General features: G+C 38.8%; 1 protein-coding gene across 19 annotated transcripts in view; it reads left to right on the forward strand.

The window, feature by feature from the left end:
* Positions 1-27,751, forward strand: part of CELF1 (CUGBP Elav-like family member 1) — a 69,293-nt gene that overhangs the window by 18,770 nt on the left and 22,772 nt on the right. For 8 of the 19 annotated variants that reach the window (XR_012042915.1, XR_012042914.1, XR_012042916.1 and 5 more), the window contains exons 3-11: positions 12,322-12,401; positions 14,497-14,684; positions 15,477-15,559; positions 15,974-16,022; positions 19,266-19,400; positions 19,589-19,668; positions 20,073-20,234; positions 21,624-21,705; positions 24,765-24,893. Coding sequence is in view for 16 of the 19 variants with exons in the window: in XM_072863777.1 (XP_072719878.1) it covers positions 12,331-12,401; positions 14,497-14,684; positions 15,477-15,559; positions 15,974-16,022; positions 19,266-19,400; positions 19,589-19,668; positions 20,073-20,234; positions 21,624-21,705; positions 24,765-24,893 (979 nt within the window). In the remaining 3 variants the exon portion in view is untranslated. The remainder of the gene's footprint in view (positions 1-12,321; positions 12,402-14,496; positions 14,685-15,476; positions 15,560-15,973; positions 16,023-19,265; positions 19,401-19,588; positions 19,669-20,072; positions 20,235-21,623; positions 21,706-24,764; positions 24,894-27,751) is intronic. The other 11 variants (XM_072863787.1, XM_072863786.1, XM_072863785.1 and 8 more) reach the window with 4 other exon arrangements.

Genomic DNA, 27,751 nt, shown 5'->3' on the forward strand with positions numbered 1-27,751 from the left:
AAATGAAAGAGGATTGAGTCTTTTCTTGAACATCTGATAACAGTATATAAAATTGTTTGTATGTGTCCCAGTATGAAATGTCTCTTATGAAGATTAACTCTATAAATTAACTCCACAGAGATGTATCAAAGTAAAACTGATGGCATTCTGCTTTTGGTCTGGTACAGAGAATAAAACTGAGGAGGAGTCAGCTTTGCTTTGAGATAAGGAATCAATTGGCCTTTGAAATAGCACTTGGTTTTGTTCCCCACTTTTCTGGTAGCTGCTGTCTTTAACCAGACAAGTTTTTGAATAGAGAGTTTACTGAGAGACTCAGGATTGCCTCTTGTATTCCGAAATTTATATGCCACACTTTGCCAAAGCAGGTTAAGCAGTTATTCTTCTGTCAAATATTATTGTCTTAAAAGTGCCTTATGAGCATTGACAGTTTTCAAGACTGAGGAACTCCTACCTCTGTATTGACAGTTGTCATATCCACATTCACCATGCTGATATTCCGCTGGAGGACAAAAATGCCTTTATACTGTTTAAATGCTCTGTGAATAGAGAGCACTGTAGTGTTCATATTGTTCTTACTGCCCTGCCCCTCCTTTAGGGTAATCCTGTTGTTTTCCTGAAGCTAAGCTCTAATGAAAACTCCATTGGGGCAGATCTGTAGGCATGTTGTGTGATGAAGAATAGCAACTTACCTGTTTTTACCTGAAACATGTCTGTGTTCAAATAAAATTTCTGCAGATCTGAGCCTCTTCCAAAATGGAAGTCTTTGGCATGGAGATGAAAATGGGCATTAAAAAATTGTAGATTTGTCTACTTAGAAGGAACTTCAGTTCTGCCATAAGAGAAGTTAATTCTTCCTCAATACTTCTAAAGCCATTTATAGTTTGGGAAAGTAGAAGTAAATTTTTTTGTTATAGATTGATTTGTTTGTTTGTTTAGAGGGACTGTTCTGGATCAGAGTATTCTTCATTCTTTCTGGGTTTAGCTTTTCCTGAAGTTGAAACCTACTATAGTATCTGATCTAATAGTAGTTAGACCTTATTAAAGAGGAAATTTTTGGATGGTCATGGCTGTATTTTCTTAGCTGATTAGGAAAACTGAGGCACATATATCATACTGTTTCTCTTTTGACTCTAGAAGCTTGGAAAGTTTAGGTATTTTTCAGAAACTTACTCTGACATTTTGATTATGGTCCTGCATGCGTAGCTTAAAAGCTAGTGAAGTTTTGCAGATGGCTGCTTGTACAAAATATGGAGCAGGAGTCTAAACTTTGATTAGGAGACAAGATAACGAACTAACAACTTCCTAAATTGGTCGCATTTCTTCTGTGCCAGGAGTGATGCTGGAGCTTCCCTTGTTGCATTTGTTAAGTCTTTTCTACTCCATAATGTATGTGGTAGCTTGAATTGTTTGCCTTTCCAGGGTTACTACATCCCATTCCAATCTCCTCCACTCTGCTCATGGACAATACTGGAGCTATACTGCTACCTTTGCAGCCTTGTGCCAAGAGCCAGGGGAAATCATGCCTTACCATGTTCTAAGTTGATGCACTACATAGTAATCACTGCAATAATAATTTCTATCTCCTGGAGCTGTCTGGGCTGCCTTTGAACTCTGTTCAGGTAACATGCAACAAAAAACTCTCATTGGATAAAATGAAATGAGACAGAAATAGTGACTGAATTTTTACCGTAGTATAATATTAACTGATTCTCCTTTCTATCTGGTACTATTAGTAGAAACAATTTGAGATTAAAGGACCCCTCAAAACAGCTTGCGTGGCTGTTCTGACGGCTGCAAAGGACAATGAAACTTGAGACTTGTTGCTTTGTTTAGTCCAGAAGGTCTCTTGAAACTTAACAGGGGAAGAAAAAAAAGCCTCTATCATACTTCAGAAAGATTTTTTTAACCAGGTCTGACTGCTATTCTAAGACATCTCAGAAAGGAAAGGTTTTAAAATCATTTAATAATATAAAGTTTGTTCCTTTGAGTTAGGATTACATGTTAACATTTCATAAGTAAAAAAAGTAACTCTGACCAGTTCTTTCTTTAAGGTTTTACTTCACACATGCACAAGGTATGTTGCTTGCAGTAAACCTTAATTAAAAGGCATTTTTGATTCACTGTAGTTCTCATGTAGGGTAGTACAACAATCTTCATACGTGGTATTGTCCTGGAATTGTATAGCTGGTTCTGTAGTCTCCCCTGGGTCCAATATACAACCACACATCTCTGTGTAAATGTAGTTGCTTTGCCCATTATAGTGCTTTGTGGCATGTTTGGCTTGAAGACAAGCAGGCTGTTCAGAGCTTTCCAGGACCCAGTGGATTTCCAGCTCCTTAGCAGAAGAGTAACTTCTGGCTCTGTTTTAGTGGCAGAAAACTAAGCTAAAATGCGTAGTTGATTCTTTAAAAATCTCTCTAGTAAATATTGCAGAGATGACAAAATGTTTGTTTCCAGTGCATCTTTCTGACTAAGTACAGAGCTGCAGATTCCTATAATGTAGGAAAAGACAGCAAAATACAAGCCTATTTGAAACCAGATGTCTAGGTCTCGTGTTTGTATTTACAAAGTAAAAAAGTTGGAGGAGTATTCTCCAACAGTAAAGTATTCTGTTTCATAGAATTGCTTGTAGGGTTGTTTCTTACACAGAAAGCTGAAATACCTGAAGGTAAACTTCTGGCCAATCTTAAAAAAAAAAAAAAGATCATTTTTATAAACTCAGAGACAACATTTGGGGAGAAAAAGAGGGGAAAGGTGGTGTAAGTGGATCTATACCTCTGCTTTCAGGGCATGACAGCTTGTAAGCATTAGTATTCTTATTCTCTTCTACTGAAGATTTAAGTGTTGAAGTGCAAGTGTGACTTATCATCCATACTTTCTGTGTGTCTCATGGTCTGAATTCAGTCCATAAACAAAAGAAGGGGGGGAGGAACCCTCAACCCTTTTTGCTCCCTTGCTGCCTTAAATGTTCCATTCTGTCTCCTTTTAGTAGCTTTCTGTCCTTGCACAGGGTAGAAATGCATGTCCCCACTTCTTATACTCTCATTTCCTGCCTTGTCTCCTGTTCTGTGTCATACTGCTGCCTTTATTTCCTCTTACTATTGTTGTGACCAAGCCACTTTTCCTACTTTCTCAAGAACTTTTTTCTATCTACGGGTCTTTCAGATCTCTCTTAGGTACTTAAGATTTCCATAGTTTGTCTCTTGCAAAATATAAGCATTGTTGTGTTCTAGCACTGTAATGATAAAACCTCAAAATGCTTCCCAAACTATATGTGCTGGAATGTTGGCAGATGTTTAAAAAAAAATAATAATCTCTAACTGAAATTTTCTTTTGCATACCTTCCCATAGAGCTTAAGGAGTACCTGAAATACACATTTTATATCTATTTACCAAAAACAACCCCCACAACCTACAGATAAGGATAAAAGGATTAAATCTTTTATGGTTTTTTGTTGTTGTTTTTGTTAACATTCATATGTCTTCCTAGAATGAGAGGAAGAAACTATATGCTTCTGCTTTAAAAGAAGTTGCCTTGGGATTCATACATCAATGCTTCTTCCTCATAACAATTATTAATTGCAAAATGTCTTGCAAAGAGGGATAAGCATGTGGTGATTACTCCTTGTCTATGATTTGCCAAAATTAATTATTCTAGGGAGCCTGCAATAAGGCTTGTTGTTATCTGTTCTACAAGTACAGATGCCCTGATAGGTTGTCATGCATTAATTGCTCCAAATTCATTATTTGGTCTTTTGGCAATTTGTTAATCTGCTTATTTGCTTCCTGTCTAGTATCTTTCATACAGTGGCTTCTCAGACAGGTCTTTGCTGTCTTCTTTGCATCACAGTAAGTTTTACTGTATTGTGGTTTGGGGGGGGGGGGGGGTGTTGTTTGTTTGTTTTTGTTTTGTTTTTTTAATTCATGACTACTACCAAGAAAGAGCTGATAATGCTGATTTTTTTTTGTCTCCCTCTCCATTCCCTTAGTCTGAAAAAAATAAGGAAGGATGCAAGATAAAGAAATAAAATTTAGCTGGGAAGGACAGAAATTTAATATACATTTCAGATCACTATTCTAAAAGTCACAATTGGGTACTTTAATTACAAAATTGAAGTCTAAAAGTAGCAAAAGAAAATGTCTTACACTATAAGGGAAAGACAACAATCCAGGTACCTCTCTTGTGATATTTCTATGAAGATTAATGGAAGTGTTTAATGTATCATTGGGGAACAGGTGTAAGAAGGAGATAATTAAATACCAAAGAGAAGATGGAATTTCTAGGAAAATATTTTAATTTTAAGATTTTACGTACATGGACATCTTTTTTATTTATTTCACTGTGCTAATATAGTAGACTATTATCCTAATGCTGCACAGGTACTCTTCTTGAAAACAGGGTGGTCAGGTACTGGCTGCCTTTGGAAAAATCCAGGTAAATACTAATTGAAGTTATCTGTCACTCTTGCAAAGTATGGTATTTGAAGTTCTTTGGAGTTCTTGCCTTTGTGTAAAAAAATAATTTAAAAGATACAGATTCTGTAAATAACAATTGTGATACACCTCAGAATAACACAAAAATATTTGAGTAATCTCAAACCAGAGGGTAATGAGAAATTTTATGGTCAGAGATGGGTGTTTGAGGTCATCATCAGGAGGTGGTTTCATGCCCAGTCTATTCCATTTTTTTCTCTTTTTGGTAATGCCTGTGCAAGCCTTTGTAGTATCATCACTGCAGTAGCAGACACCGCTGCAGCAGGTCAAGCACTGGGTTAGCAGCCTCATGCTGCTGTGTTAGCTGACAGCTACACACCAAAAAAGTAAAACTCAGGGTAGCATCGTGCAGCTGTTCTGCCCTAGAGAAGATCACTGTCTGCAGAGCTTTGGGTCGCTTGCATTGCAGAATTCTGATACCCAGAACCCCGTCAGTATATTCACAGCACGCTCATGTGTCCCCTCTCAGGCAAGCAGATGAAGAGGCAATGTGTCAGAGGAGCTGAGAGGAAAATTGAGGAAGTTTGGAGGCCACTGTCTTAAAGTCTGTGAACTTCATTCATCTGCTGTAAGAGGGTCTTAAGACTGATAATTTAGCTTCTGAGTTCTTGTTAGATGTCCTGTTACTAGCAGTTATTGGCAGAGCAGGACCTAGTTGCAGGTTTTTTGGCTTCTTGGATTTGAACAAATGTTGCAGCCTGTTTCCTGGTAGATAAGCTCTCATGTTGCAGAGCTACCGTTTGCCATTTGGTGTAAGTTGTCCTCAGGAGTGAGCCAGATATTGAGTATACCACAGATTGAATTTGTTCATCAGTTATATGATGGCACGTTGAAAGCAATTGCAAGGCGTTTTAAAAAGAGGGGAAGGTGTATATACTGGTTACTATCTGTGCTGTAACATATCCTGAAGTCCAGAGGTGTGTTTGGGGGGGGGGGGGGGGTGTTGTGTAGTTGGGGGCAGTGGGGTGGGGTTGGTGTTACTTACTGAACCAATTTAATATAATGCTGATAATAGCTCAACATTTTTAATTAGAATTTACCTAGCATGTGTGTAGTTCAGTTCTTGAGTAGTTTTAACAGGACAACTCTTCTTTTTTCCATAGTGCTTTTTGTTTTGTCCCAACACAAATGCATAGGCATCCTCCTGCTCCTTGGCATGTTCCAGACCTATCTTTGCCATTCACAAAGGCTAATAATCGATAGTGTTGGTTTTCACCACAAAACTGACTCAGTGGTCTCTCAGCCTCTCTGTTTTCAGTTCAGGAGAACCTAACCTGTTGTGGTTTGTCTGGTAGCCTCTGGTGGGTCTCTTCTTCCAAGTACTTGTCCAGTCTGGTTTTGCACTTGTGTAAGTTTATTGTATCTGCACTATGCTGCCAACAAGGAGTTCCAAAAATCCACTAACCTTTCCATAAAATACCATCTCCTTTTCTTCTCAGAGGAGGAATGCTGTTGTATCAGTCATTAAGATTTTGCTTCCTTAGCTGTCATTTGAAAAGTTAGTTTGGAGATACTAGCTGCTTAAGAAGCTAATAGCCACACATGACCTATTACAGTTGATATGTGCATTCACTTCATTGCTTGTTGTTTGAAATAAAAGCAAGAGGGACATCTAGACTGAGCAGACAAATAAATGTGTGGCAGTCAAAGCAGAACTGTTTGGCATCATGTTGGTATGCGGATAATACTGTAGGTACAAGTCTTCCTTACTTGTTTTTACTGCTACATTAAGGTCAAAGATGTTTCTGTCGGAGCATTAGTTGATTCCTGGACTTTACTGTTTGTACTTCCAGCAAAATGATGGCTTAAAGTCACCAGCCTGTCTAAAGACCTGGTGTTCTAGACTACTTTGCTGGTGCCCTTGGAAGTGCCTTTGCACTAATGCATGCAGCATGGGGAACAAACAGGAGGAGCTGAATGTCTCCGTGCAGTCTGTGCTCTAATCTAGAAGTATTTTGATTAATAGAAATAATAGATATCTGCTGCAGAGAGCTCAGCTGGATTTTTATTGGCCTGTTTTTAAAGGAAACAATGCACAAGCCTTATACTGTCATTCCTTCCTGAAAACTTTTGAATCCACTGTTCATATTCATATAAGTTTGTCAGAGCAGTAAATGTCTCAAGGCATTAAGTTCCTAATAATTTAGCATTAAGTGAGGGGGAGGTGAAAATAGAACATTCAACTCTTGCCCTTTGCCCATCAGTGTGCAAGTAGCTCTGAACTAGTCTGGCTATTGGGTGTGGTCTGCACAGCTAAACAGGTAGCAGTCACTGAAAGATCTTGAGACTCATTGGATTTATTGTAAGGAGGTAAGACACATCTGTAGGAACAGCCTTTTTTAGTTCTGCTTTTGGTATGTATTGGCATACTTTTGTTAAGGGTTACCTCTCTAGCATATAGGTTTATTGTATAGCAAACAGTATTATCAGTTCTCTGTGTCCTGGGAAAGCATCACTGCCTCCTGGTTTACCTCCGTGACATCTGGAAATTGAGGAGCTAAGGGAATGTGCAGAGCTGGGAACAGAGCCTTCTTTTCTACCACAGCTTGCAATCCCTTCATGCCTCTCTGAAACAGCACGTTCAAGCGATAGGTCTTTTCTGACCAGCTTAGTTCAGAATCCCTTCATACAACAGACTTACACAGGTATAGGACTTTATATAGGACTGTTTTGCCACCTCATAATTACCATCTCAGTTGCTGTAGAGAAGTAACTTTTGTGGTTTTAATCCAAACAATGTCTTCCATATCTATTTTCACATGAAGATTTTGCACTGGATGTGTTGATTTAGAAAGGTAAAAAGTTGTGACTGAGGAACTTGAGAATTGCCACACTGGACGCAGTCTAGTTTGTGGTTTCCTTCTGATAATGCCTGGTACTATATGCATTAGCCAAATAGGTCTAAAATCTTAATAGTTATTGATTAGTCTGTGTTTAAAGATGATGATACTTAGTTGTTCCGTCCTAATGTTAGCTACAAGATGGTGGTTCTTATGTGCGGTATTTTGATGCATATAGCCCATGGGTTATCTGTCTAAAAAAAAAAACCAAAACCCACAACCAAAACAACAACAACAACAAAAAAACCAAAACAAAACCAGTGGGATTTATATATATGTGCAGTGAATAGAAGTGGAAAAATATATCCCTACAAGAATCCAGTTGTGCTCAAACCCTGTCAAGCTTTGACAGGATTACAAAAGTCACCGCCACTAAATATTTACTTTACCTGTGAATTTAGTAAGAAGTGTTCCCTCTTTCAGTTTCAAATTTGCCTTTGCCAGTCTGCTGTTTTACTCATATGAACATAGGAAACTACAACCGCTTTGTGAATTGTGTGGCAGTAGATTCTGTTTCAAGTGAATGTTGCATAGCAGTAAGAAGGCAGGAAGAATAGAAGTAGAGCTTTCAAAAGAAGCATATGTACTTGAGGAAGCCCATAGACAATTTAAAAGAAAATGTACCTGTATGTGTTTCTTGTCTATCTTTTTATAAGCTCCACTGTTTAGAATTCATTAGAATAACAAATTTGTTCACTTCAGTGCAAAGTTTTATCTCCTTTTCCAGAAAAATAACCAAATTCCCTCATTTTAGAAAATAGGTTTTGTGTAATTTTGTTTGAATCGTTTGTCTTTACTATCAAATAAAAGGGTAAGTTTAGCTGCCATTTTATTTTTCCCTTTCTAAGAGTCTTAGCCAGAGAAAACATCATCCTGTAAGCCAGAGGGATAGGTGACTTGCTGCTTCATCTGCTGGCAGAGGGCTGGGAGTCCTGGGGATTCTTCAGTCAGGCAAAAGTTCAGAATCCATTTTTTTTGAGCTTTCACAGAATGAATTGGAGTAGAAGCTAGAGGTAAACAGGACTTCATTCACAAGCCAGAGAAGTAGGTCCAGAATGTATTGATTTACCTCAAATATTTTTTTTCCCAGAAATATGTTGAGGAAGAGGAAGGGAAAAAAAGCTTATTATAAGCTATTTTTAGAATGAAATTTATTTACGTGATTTGTGAAAATCCATCTAGGTCTGGAGAGTATGGAGGAGTTAAATGCTCTCAGATAAATGCGTAAGACAGAGCACCGTGAAACTTTGCTATTTCTGAGATAAAAGCAGTTGTCATCCCCTCCTATCCTTTTTCTCCACCTGGGAATGTGGAGAAAATTTCATATAAATAAAAATGTTTTTCAGTTAATTTAATCTGAATTGTAGACAGCCCAAAACTTCATGTATTTTGATGGTAAAGTCAACATTTTGAATGTGACAGATTTGTGTACTCATGATGCATAACTGTCATAGAGATTGGCAGAGGAAGAAACTGCAGTTTTTGGCAACTAGGTAGGGGGCTTTTTGTACCCAAAGAGGCATGGGGAGACAGTTTGGATTTCAATATAGGCAGAAAATGTTCTGCCCACATGCTTACATGATCAACAATGAAACAACAAAATATTGACAAGTAGTTACTGTATTTTGATGCATGTAACCTAGGGGTTATCTGTTTAAATACAAAACTGCAATTCAGCAACACTGTAGAGATCTGGATATGCATAGATAATACGAGGGGAAGTTTATTCTAGGACCTGTCTCCTTCAAAGCTTCACAGTATCTGATTTCCCTATAGCCTGCATCCTTCCCCATAGTTCGCTCTCACCATCCCAGTAGTTCCTCAGCTTCAGATTTGTATATGTTGTCTGAGGTTCAGACTGTATAAAACAAAAGATGGTATTATCTTTAGCTTTCAGAGTTAATTGCTCATTGAAATGAACAAGGCTTTTTTATAGGAAAGAAAATATGACACAGGTTTTTTGGTTTGTGGGGTTTTTTAGGTTTTGTGCTCCAGGATGTGATGTAATTCTGTAAAATTAAAAGCAAAACTTTTAGCATTTATACTCTGCAATCTCTGAGGAGCATATATAGTGATATATTCTGCAGGATAATCTGGGGCTTCAGAATTGTAAAAAGTGAGATTTAATCTGTAGTGTAGAAGTGTTTAATGTTCGTATTGTCAGATTAGCACATTTAAATGTGTAGCCACAGCCCACAGAGCTTGGAATTTCAGACATGGTTTCTATTATCCTTTGAATAGAAACAGTCAAAGAATGGATCTGGAAGCCAGCAGGAATTTGACATCTGAGCAAAAAATAAGTGTTTATCTCTCTTATTTTTCTTCCTTTCTTTGTGAGTAATGGCTAGGATGACTTTTGTGGTTTTTATAATTCTAAAGAAACACTGCTTCCTCACTTGATTCTTCTTATTTCTGTGCAGTAGCGAAATACCATCTTTTTCCACTCTTTCTGATATTTTCACAAGTGAAGTCTAAGTCTTAATTTCACTAGCTTGATGCCTTTAACTAAATAATGTTAAAACAAACCTGTTTGTACACTAGCGTTTTGTCACTGAAATTGCCATCATTACTGCAGAAGTATGGTACCCTGAGGGCACTGAGTCTTGGCTAACATACCTTCAGATATTTACTCACCATTCTAGTATTGATTCTTCCTTTCCCCCAAATTGTACATAACAGCATGTGAAATATTTTTGGCACTGTTCATTAAATGAAGTGAGCACGTAAGTATATGAGAGTAAGTATAACAAGAATTAAAAATTAGTATGTAGCAGGATAGTTGCTCAAAACTAATTTTTTAATTATCAAAGCCAGTAGACTGAATTTGACATGGAATATAACAGTATGACAATGCCTGTAACTTGTTGCAGTTTTGTCTTAGTGGAATAAGCAGATATGAATTCCATTTTGGGGAGCAGAGAGATGAGGGAAGGAGTGGGCGTAGGATCATATCATAATGACTTAGTGATTTTCTTCAGTAAAGTAGTCAATCTTGGTAACCTCTTTAAAACCTTTTCTAGAATATCTGTTGCCAGCACCATATTTCATCAAACCTACAGTGAGCATGGCTGCTGGGGTATTTTACTGGCTGCTTAAAAAAGCTAAAGATGACTGGAAGACCAGAAGGAATTAATTCTGGTCTTCATAGGTGAGACCAGAATTCACAGTGTTGGTCTACAGATTTATGTGAACAGTGGCAAGAACCCCACCGTATCTTCTGCTGTTCTAATCGTATAAATCTGAAGTGTTTCTCTCTGTGGGCTCTTTTTAGATAAATCCATAAAGTGAGCTCCAGACTCAATTTAACATTTGAATATGATGTGTTTTACACAACATGGCATTTTTCAAGTGGGAAGCCTGTAAGATGTGTCTGAAGGTAGATATGAACAGTTTACTGAAAGCTAATAAATTGACCTGTGCTCCCTACTGCCTATTTGCATGCTCTTAACAGTGGTGCTTAGCAGGTAGCTTACACATTAAAGAATAAGCTTTCTTGTGTTTACCACGTAGTAAGAGCATGTATGAAGTAGTTACTGTTGAGTATCTGATGTGTGCTAAATTCATGTCCTCTCTTATTTTGCAGTAACATACATATCTCTTTGTATTATGAAGCCTAACACCTTTTAATAACCTCATAATTAACCTCGCTGTAGGCAGAAGATCAGAAATCTTCTTTTTTCAGAGGTTGGAAATGGTTATTTATGAAAAAATAATTGACGTGCTGTAACTGTGCAAGCATAAAGAAACCTGTATATACTGGCCAGTCTAAATAACTGCAAGTACATGTTGCAGTCGTTGACAGACAAGAAAGAAGTGATTGCAGCTGCCCCAGCATGCATTCCTTGATGCTCTAAGAGTTTATTTTGTGGTTATATCCTTATAAGATATAACCTGGACTTACCTGGATTCATGTTGGACTTGAATTAATCATCCCTCCTTGAGTGCTTGGGCACACCAGCTGCCTCTGCAGCACTCACTCTCTGCAATCAAATACTTCTGCATCTCCCAATGCATCCAGTATTATCCAGATTATCTCCCCGTTAGTTTGGGTATTGGAGATTTAACAAGAGGTCTGTATTGTGTGTATAAATACACCTCACAGTTCCTTGATCAACATGTTATTCCTGTTTTAATGATGAAGCAGCTAGGGTGTTCTGATCGGTGTTTTCAAAGATTATAAAACAGTTTTCAACAAATCACTCTGTTTTTCCCTTTCTTTATCACGTATAGGCTCTGTATATCTCTGGATTTATAGATGCATGATGGGCAAAGTACTGTTTCCAGAACAATGTATGTTTTGCTCCTATAAAAGGAGTAGGTTTTGATGTTCTGTGGTACTTAAGGAATTTTTGAGTAATCAGATCTTCTTAGCTTTGATTTTTTGCCAGGTTCAGAGAAATATTTTAGTTGGCATTTTTCTCCCTAGAAGTTAAGAGAGTGTCAAAAATGGTGCACAGGTTGAAAAGAGTGAGATCAGCCATTGAAAATGTTTATGGTGAAGGAACCTCTTGACTTTACACCTTAATAGTGTGATATGGGAAGTGTCTGTCTGAACCTCAAGGCCTTGGACTACCATTTTGGGAGGCAAGGAGTTAGTTGGGGGTGGAAAGACTGGAGTTTGTATTCTTTCTGCTCTGTTACCCATTGCTATCTTCATGGATCTGACACTCTGTTTATCTGACAGTGCACTCAGTACTGCTTCGCCAGGGAAAATTGCACAAAACAAGCCCAGTACATCAGCATTTTCATTGTGTATTAAGCTGAGCCTCCCTTCACATGGTCACATCCCCTTTTTAATCTGGGATTCCATGTCCCTTTCCCAGTCCAGCCTGTTTCTGTGGTGTCTATTGCTGGTCTCCCTGAACTTCTGTTTCTGTGGTTTGAGTGTTTTTTGTGTGGCTGAGTGTTAAGACCTGCAGGACTTTTGGAAGTGGTGGTGTTTGGGGGTTAGGCAATACACTGATTTAGTGTTAGTGGTTTGTCACAGACTGAGGTGATGGCTGCGTTCAAGTTGGATTTCCTCCCAGAGATGATGGTGGACCATTGCTCCTTGAATGCTAGCCCTGTGTAAGTATTTTGTCTTCATGTCTAAGTTTGTAATCAAAGTGATAGTTGGAATTGCTGTCTCTGAAGCCTCTGCTGTCTGAACTCCCTTGGTGGGGGGAGCGGGCAGGGAGAGATAGGAGAGCCTGCAGTTTTTCTTGAAGAAATCCTAGTGGGCAATGACAATTGATGTTGGATTCTGGATAGGGGGAAAAAATTATCTGATAATTTTGGGGATGAGGGCTAAGGAGGAATAAAGCTATTTGGCAGTACTGTTTATAGTATGCTACAGGTGCTGGTATTATAAAATCAGTTATTTAAATCAATTGTTGGGAGAACAGTTTCTGTTCTTCCCTATTAATGACTCCAGACGTTTAGTTAGGAATGAAATTTTTAATTAGGAATGAAAGATTCTGTGAATACTGTTGAGGTCATGTTAAGACTTGCCCAGTTAACAGGAGCCATGCTATGCTCTTGCTACCCATGGCATAGAAGGCAGGGCTGAAAACTGGAAGAGGGTTAATGATTTCCAGTTGTTCTCAACTGGAAGGAAAAGACATTGAATGAAAAGAGGTAGTTTACCACTTTGGAAAAGATATTGTTTGCCTTGGATATTTGGAGAGGTGCTGACCCTTTCTGAGTGGAAAGGTAGAGAAGAGTAAAAAGATTTATGATGATTCCCTTCCCTTCTAGTATGAAGCTTTGTTGTTTCTGAGGTCTGTTCATACAGTTATAAAATCAAGAGCTTTCCCAGCATCAGTTTTCCATTAGGCTCTGAACAGCAGCATATTGAGGGGAAAAATTAACTAAACATTACCTGGTTTGGCAATTTTATTTTTTTTTTTTTAATTCAGGGCAAAATATGATTGCAAATAGACAGTGAGAGGACCACTGTTTACTGTAATGTGCAGTTAATGAGTCATTCAAAAACTAACTTTAAAAGAAAAACGCAGAGATGGAGAGCAGACTACTCTGGAAGAAGGCCACCTGTATTCTTCAACAAAGAGTTTGGGGGCGGGGGGAATCATTGTATAGTTACTATTCCACTCCCCATGTCCTTTCTAGATTATGCAGACATTGGTCAGCAATTTCAACCTACTAATCACTATAGCTGCAACAGGATGTCGTTACAGTCAGTCTTCCACAGAGATAGGTCCTGTGGTATACCAGGCTGTGACTACTGATAACAAGACCTCACGTTGCACTTGGCAAACAATGAGGAGTCAATACAGAAAGCAGTGTATGACTGTCAACTAGCTGGATGGAGTATAACACAGTTTCATTAATAGGCTCTAAACTCTTCGTATGGCTAGATGTAATGCCTTGAAACCTATTGAAGATTCCCATACTCAAAAATTCTGTGATGTTGTAGTCTGAAGTGACTTTTTTTCTATGTTAACACCCTACCATTACTCAAGTTGATTCAGTCTGTGACTAACTAGATTGTACATGAACAGGTTGGGATTGGACAACCTAAGCCTGTTTTTTTGCCAAATATTGTTGAAAGCTCCCTAGTTTCACAAAGAGCTATTGCCTTGAAAACCTTTAATGAAACTTCTCATCTGTTCAGTTGTACCTGTTTCTCTGTTTTAAGATGGATCTTCTCCCTGGGAAACAGTTCCAGATAGTCACATTTAAAAACAACAACAAAAAAAGTTATCTTCTCATTTTCACTGGTTACTGATAACTTCAGTAGTCTGTGGGTAGATTGAATTTAGCTTCCTTCCTGTTCTGGTTTCTTTTTCTGTAAAAATTTTACCTGCTTGAACTAGTGATATTTTTCAGTTACCTTAACAGATTTATGTCCTGAATCCCAGATGTTGACTACATTATAGGAACAAACGTTAGAGAAGTTTTAAACAGCTGTGTAGAGAGTGTTTGGTTTCCAAGTACACAGCTTGCCAATGAGTGTGAATGATGTTTCTGAATATTCTCTGGTATTCAGGACTGGGAATGTGCAAGAGTCTCTCTTTATATGTATATTTTAATCATACACATTTATATACGTATAGAAATATAACTTTTTTTTATGTCACTGTAAGCATGCTGCTTCTAGCTGCAATAGCATCTAGAATCTATGGAAAGATGTAAACCAGAAATTTCTTCTTGTTTTTCATAGCTCAAAGAAAATGAATGGCACACTGGATCACCCAGACCAACCTGATCTAGATGCTATCAAAATGTTTGTGGGTCAGGTCCCACGGAGCTGGTGTGAGAAGGATCTAAGAGAACTTTTTGAACAGTATGGTGCTGTCTATGAAATCAATGTCTTGAGGGACAGGAGCCAAAACCCTCCTCAAAGCAAAGGTGAGAACTTCTGTACTTCTCATGTGAGACTTGGGGTCTCAGCTGCTTTCACATAGTTACAGTCTTAGCTGTTTGCTTATTTCAAACGCCCCTGTGTGTTGGAGCTCTGCGTGACCAGGTGTGCATGCAAGCCCAGGCTTTATAGTCTTTAAGTGTATGTGTCTAATTATACTCGGACTATGATCCAATCATTAGCCGAGCTGAGGAAAATCAGAATTTTTTCTTTAGAGTTCAGAAGTAATGGGGACGCTTGAAGAGTACAGATTATAATTGCAAAGCAGAACATCAAATTAATATTGTGTTGCTCCGGAGCATCATTGTGATGCTATGGTATGACCAAAATGTTGCTGGAAGTGTCACAGTTTCAGATAAAATATAAAATTGAGGTCTTAGTTATTTGTGTACATCAAATCCTAAATGCTGTACCTGGATTTGCAGTTCAGTTATATGCAATATCTTATTTCCTGTGAAACTAGATAAGTTTTTGGTAGTAGCAAATAATTGTTGTTTGATAATGGAAGTAGACAACAATGATTTGGCAGATGTATCTAAATGGTTGTTTTAATAGTGTATTGGTGATGTTGGGTCAGTTCTGAATATATCCTATTTTATTACACTTAGAAATCTTTTTTAAACAGTCACAATCAGTAGTACCTACCTATTTCAATGTCTAACCTCTTCTACTTGTCATACATTTTGCATTGGAAAGATAAAAGTGGGACTTGCAATTTCCATACAGCACGTCAAGATTCATAGTGATCTTTCTTCGCTAGCATTTTGTTTCAATTGCAGGGTGCTGTTTTGTTACATTTTATACCCGTAAAGCTGCACTAGAAGCACAGAATGCTCTTCACAACATGAAGATCCTCCCAGGGGTAAGAGAAGAGCCATGCTTTCTTCACAACTCTATCTTGCTTTTCTGAGCTCTGGCACCACTGATGTACAAACATATGTTATCTTGCCCTCAAATCATGTTTTAAAAGAACTGTTCAAAAGATCATACAAATCTCATGACATTGCTAACAGACCTTAAGGGAATTTGGAGCATTTGGGAGAATAATATGGTAGTGAAGTGGGTGGGCATGGCTCCTGTAATACTCTCTGAGGAAGAATGATGGCATATCATTAGGAAAGCTTTTCTTTCTTCTAGAAATTTATGTATTGTTACATATGCACTTCTGTAGAGGCAATTTAGGCTACCACTTGTTTCTTGCACAATCCTTATGGGATGTATTTCGTATAGTATAAAGTGAATGCATCTAGGATTAAATAATCTTTTTACATTTCAGATGCACCATCCTATCCAGATGAAACCAGCTGACAGTGAAAAGAGTAATGGTAAGCTGTACTAAAGTCTGAGTTTGGCATCATTTGTGCTAATAGGGAAGCTTGAGGATTTTTCTTTTGTTGAACAGCTTCTGATGAAGTCTTCCTGAATTGGAGATGTGATTATTTTTTTTAGGGGGGGGGGGGGGGGGGGGGAGGTGTATTTTCAGTATAGTAGGTAGTTTAAGTGATGTCTCTAAAATTCCATTACTCAGTGTCTCCCACTGCTGCTGCTTGTGGTAGAACCATGTTGTCAGTTAGGGAAACATCCAGTGAGTTCTTCTTTGTACTAAGGTGGTTTAAATCTTTGTTGGGGGCGTGGACAGTGGGATTGAGTGCACCCTCAGCAAGTTTGCGGATGACACCAAGCTGAGTGCTGTGGTTGATACTCTAGAGGGAAGGGATGCCATCCAGAGGGACCTGGACAGGCTAGAGAGGTGGGCCCACGTGAACCTCATGAAGTTCAACAAGGCCAAGTGCAAGGTCTGGCACCAGGGTCAGGGCAATCCCAAACATGGATACAGGCTGGATGATGAGTGGATTGAGAGCAGCCATGTGGAGAAGGACTTGGTGGTATTGGTGGATGAAAAACTGATTGCAAGCCAGCAGTGTGTACTTGCAGCCCAGAAAGCCAGCCATATCCTGGACTGCACCAAAAGAAGGGCTAACTGGTTGAGGGAGGTGATTGTCCCACTCTGCTATGGTGAGACCCCACCTGGAGTACTGTGTTCAGCTCTGTTCTTAGGCCCCCAGCGTAAGAAAGACAGACCTGCCTGAGTAGGTCCAGAGGAGGGCCATGAAGATGATCTGGGGGCTGGAGCACCTCCCCTGTGAGGACAGGCTGAGAGACTTGAGGTTGTTTAGCCTAGAGAAGAGAAGGCTCCGGGGAGACCTTATAGCAGCCTTCTAGTGCTTAAAGGGAGCCTAGAGGAAAGATGAGAAGGGATTCTTTATCAGGGATTGTAGTGGTAGGACAAGGTATAATGGTTTTAAACTGAAAAGGGTAGATTTAGATTAGATATTAGGAAGAAATTCTTTCCTGTGAGGGTGGTGAGACACTGGAACAGGTTGCCCAGAGAAGTTGTGGATGCCCCCTCCCTGGAAGTGTTCAAGGCCAGGTTGGATGGGGCTTTGAGCAACCTGATGTAGTGGAAGGTATCCCTGCCTATGGCAGGGGCTTGGAACTAGATTATGTTTAAGGTCCTTTCCAACCTAAATTATTCTATGATTCTATGAAATCTAGAAATGCTTTTTCAAGTGTTTGACCAATTTGAAGCAAGGCCTGTTGCAGCTAGGGTGGGAATCAAAAAACTTCTTGTAGTATACAAGGGAGATTGAGAATTCACAACAGTTCAGTAGAGAAAAAACTATGAATATTTCTGCACATTGGTCATTTCAGATGGATTAAGCAGCTACCATTGGGGAAATGATCATTTATCCATGTATTTCCATGATGAGTTTACATACATACATACATACATGCTCAAATATATGTGTGTCTATATATATTGCTGCAAGATAAGCAAGGAAAGTGTTTAGCATCTTGTAGTTTCAGCCTTTCTAGGCTTGGCTGAATTCTGTTTTCTTCATTTGCCGTAGTTACTATAAGATTAGCATTGCATCATGAAGAAGATAATCCTGGTTCCAGAAAGCTTACATCTTAAGATAACTGAAAACAGAAGATGGGCTATATGGGTAACATATAGTAGGAGTAATTCCATCTGCAAATTCCTCCATGTGTATACAGAATATGTTTCTGTGTAAATATATCTAGAAAGGAGTAATTAAGTATTGTTGGGAGGAGAACACAATAGGTTCTCTAAGCTAAAATTGATCTTGCATTATACACACACACGAATATCCTGGGAAAATAATGGAAAGAGGAAAAAAAGTATTTAATGGAATTTTAGGGTGGCAGTTCTGAGGCTATTATATAATTATATGGGTTTTAGTAAAAGGTGTAGGTGAAAATATAAGTAAGAAAGCATCAGTTAAAAGTATTTTAACTTGCCATTAATAAAAGGGATTCTGGATGTCTTGAACTAAAAGAGACTGCAAAAAGGATTTGAAAGCAGCTTTCTGCTCTAAGAACTTGAAAGTGAACTGGGTACAACATTAAGATTTAGTACTCGGTTAAAGTCATGTCAGCTGGAATAGTTTGGAATTTTCCTCTTCAACACCATAGAAGACTCAGCAAATAAGTTCATTTCCTCTCACCATGACACTAAATAGGAAAATACTTTCTCTCTTGAAGCTTCAAATTGTGCTACAGCCTTCATCGGATTTGATTTTATATTGTGCTGAATGTTGTATTTCCAAAATGGTTTATATTTCCAAATAGTATGCTGCATAATTTGCTTCATCCTTTAAAAGCAAGTATTTCAGAGGTGATTAGCATCCTTAAATAAGTAAAAAGGGAGGTATAAAGTTCTGCTCTGGATTCAAATTCACCTCACTCCCTTAAGTGACCTTAAACTGACATTAGTAACCACTAACTGAAAAGTTAAGAGAAATGTCTTTCTGGACCATTTATTTTAAAATAGTCTGCACACTGAAAGGTATTCTTCAACTCTAATGTAGCGTCAGCATTTAGAGGCAAGATACAGTAACACAGTCCACGGTTCTGATTTGACGTGTGATTTTTTTATGCTTTTGGTACAGATCAGAATGGATTAATCTGAAACAGAACTAAAACTGTTCTGTTTTAGCAACTGCTGTTGCTTCCACTGTTGACACAGGAGCATGAGAAAATAGGCAGGTCTAAATTTAAAGTGATTGGCATGATAAAGAGGCTAGAAAGAAGCTTTCTGCAGCTCACTTGCTTGTTTAGATAGAGTTAGGTATGTTGGTAGTTTAAAGATAGAAGAGACAGAGGAGAGAGGATGAAAATAGTCCAATAAAATACATATAAGTCTTCTCTCACTCACCCAGAACTGAATATAGGAGATACAGGGAAGTGTTGAATCTGATATATTTTTTCCTTTTCTTACATTCTTGCAGTTCACAGGCTTGCAAGGGAGAAACAGTCAGCAAAATCTAACATAAAACATCATAAAACAGGCATCCTTCAGGTTCATTGAGGTATCTCGTATGCATCCTCTTAAATTGAAGAGATTCCATTATTGGGAATCTGGTTTTGACAAACCCCTACCCTAAATACAAGGGAAATAAATGCAGTTGATGGAGAAGACTTGACAAAATAAGATCTGGTAAGTGCATATTTGCTGGTAATACTCTTATTCTTTGATTTCTTAGCAGTAGAAGATAGGAAGTTGTTTATTGGAATGATATCCAAGAAGTGCAATGAAAATGATATCCGAGTGATGTTCTCCCCCTTTGGGCAGATTGAAGAATGCAGGATATTACGGGGCCCAGATGGCCTGAGCCGAGGTAAGCAGGAAGCTTTTCCGACAGTTCAAGGTTCTCCACTGGATGCTGTCTTTTGCAACTCAAGGTGGCATTTCAGCTCTTTCTGTGGTTCCTCCCCGCCCCCCCCCCCCCGGCATTTTCATTGCTTTATTCATCCCAGTAATTGTGGATGTAGTGAATGACTTGGTTCCTTTTTGTTCTTTCCCCAGGTTGTGCATTTGTGACTTTTACAACAAGAGCCATGGCACAAACAGCAATCAAAGCAATGCATCAAGCACAAACCATGGAGGTAAAACAAGTTAGTGGGTGTCAGGGAATGATGTAATTTGTCAGGCAGTCACTATGGAGTCTGGAGGACTAGAGAGCAGAGAGGAGGATAAGCGCAGTGTGTGTTTATTCGCAGATACTACTCCTGGACCTTTGTGTTTGTTCTGCTCCTATTTTTAGAGCTCAAGATAGAAACTTCATTTGCAGAGAAAATACCAAAACACAAAATAGAATTAAAAGCAAATGAGATTTTGAACCTTTAATGAAATGTGCTGTTTGAATATATATATATATATATATACACACACATATATGTATGTATGCATGTGGAGGGAGGAGAATGCTTCCAATTACTGGGACTTAATGCAGTATTTTTGTGACTGCTGGGGATAGCAAGTATGTAATTATTTTAATTGCTGTTTGCAGGGTTGCTCTTCTCCCATTGTGGTAAAATTTGCAGACACACAGAAGGACAAAGAGCAGAAACGAATTGCTCAGCAACTCCAGCAACAAATGCAACAGATCAGTGCTGCCTCGGTATGGGGAAACCTGGCTGGTCTCAACACACTTGGACCCCAGTACTTAGCAGTGAGTGTCTGATTTGGGTTCTTTTCATCTCTTCAGGGATTACAGTGTCTGACTGTATTGTAGGGTTTAATGTATTCATTTTTAGAAGGTCCTGATAGATAGGAGCAGGGTTCTTAATCCCTATTTTGTGGATGAGGAGGCTGAAATTACGTTATGTGCTAACAGCTAGTCAGGATACATTTAAGTGAGGATTTCAACCCCATTCACTGTAGGCATAACTACTGAAACTTTTTTTTTTCCCCTGTGTTCTGTAGAATGACATTGTGCTGGGAAGATTTTCTTAATATGTTATGTCCTCAGTGTTTTCCCATATAAATGCCCTTTTCATGTCTATCTGATGACATAGTTCTTGTATTCCTCTTCCATTTTTCCTTTTTCAGCCTTTATTTCTCTCATCCCCTTCTAGTGAAACCTAGAACAGTACTTAGTGCTGTCCAAATAGAAAAGGTGATCAGGTTGGAAACACCAAGCAGCTGACAATGCACAGTTAAAAAAAAAAAAAAAAAAGCCCTCAGAAAATAGAGAGAAACTATTTTCTTTATACTCCCTTTAGCAAAAATGACACAACAGAAGGTAGTGTGCTGTTTGTCACTGATTTTAGTTGATTTTGCTGGGTCCCTAAAGGGTGAACTCTTCATAAACTGATGTGCTCTGGCTCATGTGGGTTGCCAGAGTAGCTATGAGAACTGTATTCACGCAATATAAGGTCTGGGGAACAGAAAAGGAAAATTTCATCTCATTCTCGGTATGGTGTACTGTTGAAGTGGGGGCATTCTCTCTTTTACTACTGCTTTAGGTTTGGTAGATTGGAATTTTTTTGTAGCAACAGCTAGTTAATGGAGAAAGGAATAGGAAATCCTAAATAGCTTTTGAGATGAGGCTTGAAATTTCTCTCAGGGCTGCTGTGCTTAAGGAAAGTGGAGGGGGTTCCCTCTCACAGTGGCTCCTTGGTTTTGGTATGGCATTTGCCATTTGTCCTACGCTGGCAGTGTCAGCTGTAAAGTCTGGCTTGAGGTAGTAAATCCTTAGGGGTGGCAATCCTGCCTGACATGCTTTGAATAGGAGTTTTCTCTCGCTACTGATTCTACTGGTTTTGTCTTGGTGTATTAGCTATGAACTTCCCTCAACATTGATTATGTTGAGTGGGGAAAGCATCGTGCTGTTGCTTTGGCTGCAATGTGATGCATGGGCAACGTGGATTTTCACTATGGTAGTGCTCTGGCTGTATTGTGTAAGGGGAATTATCTTTACGCTTCGCTCCAATGTGGTGCATGGGCAATGGGAGTTCCCTTTGTGACGGCGCTCTGGCTGTGGTGTGATGCAGTTTCTCCCAGAAGCGGAGCCAGCCCTCACTCTCACTCTTGTTTTGTTTTTTGGTGTAATGTCTAGCTTTATTTGCAGCTCCTTCAGCAGACAGCAGCTGCATCATCTGGGAACCTGAACACATTGAGCAGCCTCCACCCAATGGGAGGTGAGTTTTTTCCACCAGAAGACAAGTTCAGTGCCAAAGAAAAGAGGAGGAGGGTAGAGAAAGTAGCCAAAAGGCTGTAGACACATTAACCCCATTTGAAATAAGTAGTCCTGAGTTTACCCACTCCTTTGGAATGACAGGAATCCTCTGCTACAAGTGCGGATGTTCCTTCTTAATCTTAGTTAACCATTGTCCCCAAGGTAAGTTGTGGTATGCTGGTAATCTCCCCTACCTCTGGCATTTAAAATTATCTTCCCTTATGGGTACAAAAAGATGGCTCTGTGTATTTATTTTCATCCAAACAGGTGTAAATTTGAAACATTGTGTTTTGAAGTAAGCACTAATGCATGTGTTTCAGTGATAATGGATTCTTAGGTTTCCCATTTAAATTCTTTGTTCTTAAATACATCAAAGTTCAAAATGCAGTGTTGGTAGTAATGTGAACTAGTCCTTCATTCAGGTTCTTTAATTCCTTTGTTTGAATTACGATTGATTACGCCATTGCTGTTAGGGAAATATCAGCTTAATAGGTATGAGCCAAAGTCCTTGCTGTGGACTGCTAGTCAGAACATTTACTAAGTATAGCAGTACTGGGGTTGCAAATTGATTGTCCCTTCTGTCTTCACAGGGTGGGGAATAATAAAACACATTAGTAATTCCATTCACCACATTCTCTAAATTCTTCTGCTGGCAGAAAAACTGTAGTTTTGGTTTTAATACTGAACATTTTAAGCTTTTAAAATTGCCTCCTGGAGTTGTATGCTAGTTCACAATATTACATGCCCTGTCTGTGCAGAGGCTGATCTAAAAGTGTTAAGAAAGTAAAGTGTCTTTGTGCATCTGACTTGTGTTGGTACACCCATCAGTAACAATTACAAGCTTTTGCAAAGTGTTATGTTTTCGGTTGTAAGAACTTTGATTTATACTTGAGGTTGATTCTAACCTTAGCTTCTTATGTTTACTTTTTTCATGTTAGACCTCTTCAGAGCTCGTTAGATCTAAGACTCTTGCCAAAAGCAATTTTTTTAAAAATCAGTTTCACTAATATCCTGCGTGGTGGTGATCTATAATAGATTTTGTTATGCGCATGATACTGTTTTCTCCCCCTCTTGTGTCTGTTTTAAAACTAAGTGGTAATAAAGGAGAAAAACAGTACAGCAGTTCATGTTAATTGTTACTACAATAAGGATTGGGGCAGGGGGAAGAGGCTAAGTAGCTGAGGTTGCCTATGAAGTTTCCAGGGTAATTCTGTCTTCACTATTTAAAAAAACACCTTAAAAATTGAGAACACCGATGTATAAATAGCGCATTGCATGGTGTTTTGAAAGAATTATTCCAAGTCTGTGATTCTTCAAAGAGTTTTAGTTTCAAAGTCCTGTTAATATCTCAGCTGATCTCCTTTCTTGAAATTCATAGAAAGAAAAATTAAGTAGGTAATTAGATACCAAACTCTATCAGACTTTGTAGACAAAATTTAATCTTGACCCTATTTGAAGGCAGATGGGAAAACAATGTGATGACAAGAGGACAGGTGCAGTGCGCACATGCCAAACTGCTTCAGAAAGGAAGCAAGCTGCTCTGTTCTTCACTAGCTCTAACATGTGTACTTTTAACCCTCTGTAGCACAATAAAAACAAAAATTACAACTTTTTGGTTTTAACTTCATGCTTTTATGTTACAGTGGCACCTTGAGAATCTAAATAAAGGTAGAATCCTCTTGTTTCAGGCACTAAATGTAGTTAGGGAAACAGACCCTGTCACAAAGAGAAAACAATTGGAAAAGATTAAAAAAACCAAACAAACTATGCTAAAGGCAGTAGAAGTTTTTTTAGAAAATAGTTTATACTGCATTGTCACTTGCATTCTGATGTTGTTTGTTTACATACTTAAATTACAAAACTGAGATTTTAATTTTGAGATGTGTGCTTTGTCACCAAGTACTTACTAAGCATCCAAAAGATGAGGTGTCACATCTGCCTAGGATGTTTCGATGTTGTTATATGAATGGTGATTAATTTAATTTTGGTTTTAATTTTGTAGGGAAGAATTACTAGGGATTGTCTGAATTCAGATGAAAAGAGGAGGAATTGTTAGAATAAGCAAAGGTAGAGACAAAAAGGGGAAATAAGGGAAAAGGGAAGAGAGGCAGAATTGGAAGAATGGAGCTAGCCTACCAAAGGATGCCTAAAGTACAGAATTCAGAAGATCATCGATATTAATGATAATCCCATGGCAGGAAAAGAGGGCAAACTACAGTGTCAGTACTAACCGAATGGTTTCATTCAAAAATTATGACTCAAAATTAAGGTGAGTCAGATGAGTAAATTGACCAGTAAAAGTTCATCAGCACAGGGATACCTTCCTTCTGCTGCAGTATTCCTGGCTGCTTACCCACAACATGCCTGTTGTTTCCCATTTTCCTTACTACTTTTGTTTGACCAGCTGACTGGCCTACACATACATTGGCTGATCTTGTGGTCAGGTGTTGCCACTTAACATTGTCTCACAACTGAGTGTTGCTTCTTGGCTGCCAAGGGGACCAAACAAAATGTGCTGATACTCAGCTGATAGTGGGTTAAAGGTGTGACTTTGGCCACTGTGCTGTGTAGGCCTTCTTGAAAGAATTCTGCAGTTATTGCTGTTCCCATACAAAGAGAGTGGAGGGACACAAGATGAAGAGGTTATTGGTCTGGTGTCTAGACAAGTTCTCTGGCTTGCAGATGAGCTGTCAGACCCTGGCTTAACTCTCAGTTAAAGCTGCTGTGCTTTTCTGACTGGAGAGAACACTGCTTGAAAATTTCTGTACTCTGGAGTCTACGTCTGGGATCAGGTCTACCTGGTCTTTTATGGAAACTCATCTATCTGGGCAAAGAAAAACTTCTTTTTTAATTATAACAAGGAATCACAATGTAGAAAAGATCAGTAACTAGTATTAAGCCTGTTGTTTTTAAGCTCTTTCCATTGCTCCCTTGTGATGTGCTGACGTTGCTGGATCTGTTAAGCTTGGATGATGGTGACTATTATAGGAGAAACTCTGTGCATTCTTCAATGTGTTGCAGGACTGAATGCGATGCAGTTACAGAACCTGGCTGCATTAGCAGCTGCGGCCAGTGCAGCTCAGAATACACCGAGTGGTACCGCTGCACTCACTTCCTCCAGCAGTCCCCTGAGTGTGCTCACCAGCTCAGGTAAGAGACTGCCTATGCTGTAGTGTGTTATGATATGGATTGCCTTAGGAGTCGTTTACAGATAGATGTCACCTGTTTTTTCTGTCCCTTTTTGTCACTTTCATGTTGATTCTTTAATAGATAAGCAGTTTTACTAGTAGATTCTCTGGCCTTTGTTTAGGGTAGATATCTTTGCCACCAGCAAAGGCGCTTTTACCTGCTGTGTTGCTTCCTCCAAATGGTCAGATTAATTTAGAGTAAAAAGAATTTTTGAGGTCATTATGAAACAGAAAGGTAGGTGACCTCTTTCCAGTCACGTTATTACAATCTCATCACATATTTGGTTTATGTGTGATTTTAGGCAGGTACTGTGGCAGATGTACCCTGTTCCTCTGGACATGGACATAGAAGATACCTTAAGCATGAAGTAATGCATTCTGTGCACTAGAACAGTACAGTTTATGTTCCTCTGGCATTAATGAAGACAAGGATACTATAACTACCTCATAGAAGTAGAATAAACGGACCCCTAGCACATTTATTGGAAAGCATTGTCTAGACCTGAGTGTATAAGTTGCACATAAAAATCAGTATCTTGCTCTTCTAGGTTTTTTTGTGGCTTGGTTTTGTTTCTGTTGGGGGGGGGTGTTGTTTGTTTGTTTTTACTTTAGGTTATGTACATTATCCAGAGAGGCTAGAATGTCCAAGTAGCGTTCTTTTGCTGCCTTATTGTTAAATGTGATTATTAAATGCAACAAACAAGAAAACAAAAAATAAATTAAATTGTGCTTACATCAGACATGCTCAGTTTTTACCACCAATGAGGATCAGTATCCTACTCAGAAATAACTGAAAATAGGATAGAAATAACCAAGTCCTGACATGGGGAGGAAGACGCTATATTTTCAGGGTGTCAGTTTCCCAGCATCTGCAGTGTGATATGTGGGCTTGGTTTTGGTTTTTTGGTTTTTCATAACAAGCCAAACTGCTTATCCAGTTTTGAAATCCAGCCTACAGAGCTGACATCCTTACTTGTGATTGTGAAAGACCAAAAGGGGTTGGGGGGTCTTTTAAATTTCCACAGGTAGCTTTTTGTGTTGCGTAGGAGAATCAAGGAGCTGGACTAAGAGATTATAAAGAGATTACAAGGAAAAGCTGTTTAGAAAACCTTGTTTTACACGATCAGGAGTTAAACCACGGGTGCTTTGTACAGTTTTCTACTTAGAGAAATCCCCAAGAAAGAATTGAGTTCAAAGAGTGTTCTGTTGCTGGACAAGGTTTTTTTACATAAAAACTTTGTGGTCTGCAATCCTTAGAGATTAAAATTTCAAAATTTATCTTGACTACCAGCTGTGGTATCCTATTCTATAATTTAAAAAAAACAACAAAGAGTTGAGGCTATAGAAGAGCTGCATTTATAACCCACTAATGCTTCTTCATTGTAGAGAAAGCATGAAGGTGAATATATCTGAGAATTTCTCCCATATTTCCTCATGTGGTAGCAGAGCTGGAATTGTCAGGTTACAATTTTCTGTGACTGGAGTTTAGAACTAAGATCTCCTTGTTGGCGCTCTCATCTGTGGACTGGAGCAAGTTTGTTCTCTGATTTGTTAAGGTGGAGAAAGGGCCTGGCAGGTTGTGAAGTTCAAATACCAGACGTGCTAGAAAAGGCAGAGACAGCCTTTTCTCAGAAGTGTATAGTGAAAGGACAAGGGCAATGGACACAAGTTGCAAGAGAGAAAATTCTGACTGGATATAAAAGAAAAATAAAATTAATGGTGAGAGTGATTAAGCTCAGGAACCAGGTGCCAGAGGGGCTGTGGAATTGGAAAGGACCCTGAACAGGCTGACCTAACTCAGAGGTTAGATCATCTCTGAGCAGACCATTAGACGAAATGATCCACAAAAGTCCCTTTCAACTGAAGTTATGCTACTATTGTGTGATTCTTTGGGATTGGCTTCCCCTCCGTGAATTTTGGCTGTTCCGCAGCACACTGCAGGTTCCTTTTCCCTTGATGAGAGATACATGTCAGGGCTCTGTTCCACTTTTGATCACACTGGTGGAGGGCCTGGAGCATGGGGAGCAGTCCATTTTTAAGCACCTTCTGTGCTGAATCCAAGCAACTTTCTGATCGCCAGTCATATCAATAAATGATTGTGTGTCAACAAACAAGTAATCATGATGGCTCATTTGAATTAATATCCTATACAGACATATCAGTCAGTTCACTCATCACAGGCTTGTAACATGAAGCAGTCACTATTGCTGTTTAATTTAATTTCAAGTATAATTTTAAAGAGTAGAGATTAGCTTTGTTCAAAAGAAATAAAAAGTTCTGGAGGATATGTGGTCTATATGTAGTCACTGACATCAAACTCTGAAACAGTTTCAGTGTTTTTCGTTAGAGGTATGAATATGCTTCACCTTTTAAAACTGTACTTAAGTTGGGAGGAGGGGAAGCCTCAATGTGTACACACAGCATTGTCTCATGATATTTCCTGAAATTGTACAGCTTTTTAACTCTTTGCTCTGAACTAGCTATTATCTCTTATAAAAGCAAACTTGAAATTCTCTTTTGATTAATATTTATATGTGCATTCCTACTGTATGTATTCACATAGAAGGCTGTTGGACTCCACACATTCAAAGCTTCCCTGCTGAACCATACCTAGACCTTGAAAAAGCTCAGTGTATAGCTGTTCAGTACCATGTGTTAGTAAATGCCTTCCTTGTCTGTGGCACATATGGCAACATCTACTGTGATAACCTCTTAAACCTAACTGCAGATGAGATGACTACCGGCTTGACTTCTATCCATCTGTCATCCAAATGTTCACCTGATGCTTATTTGGACATCTCTCCCAGATTGTCCTCAAAT

This window comes from Ciconia boyciana, chromosome 6, assembly GCF_034638445.1.
Source record: "Ciconia boyciana chromosome 6, ASM3463844v1, whole genome shotgun sequence".
Taxonomy (NCBI): Eukaryota; Metazoa; Chordata; class Aves; order Ciconiiformes; family Ciconiidae; genus Ciconia; species Ciconia boyciana.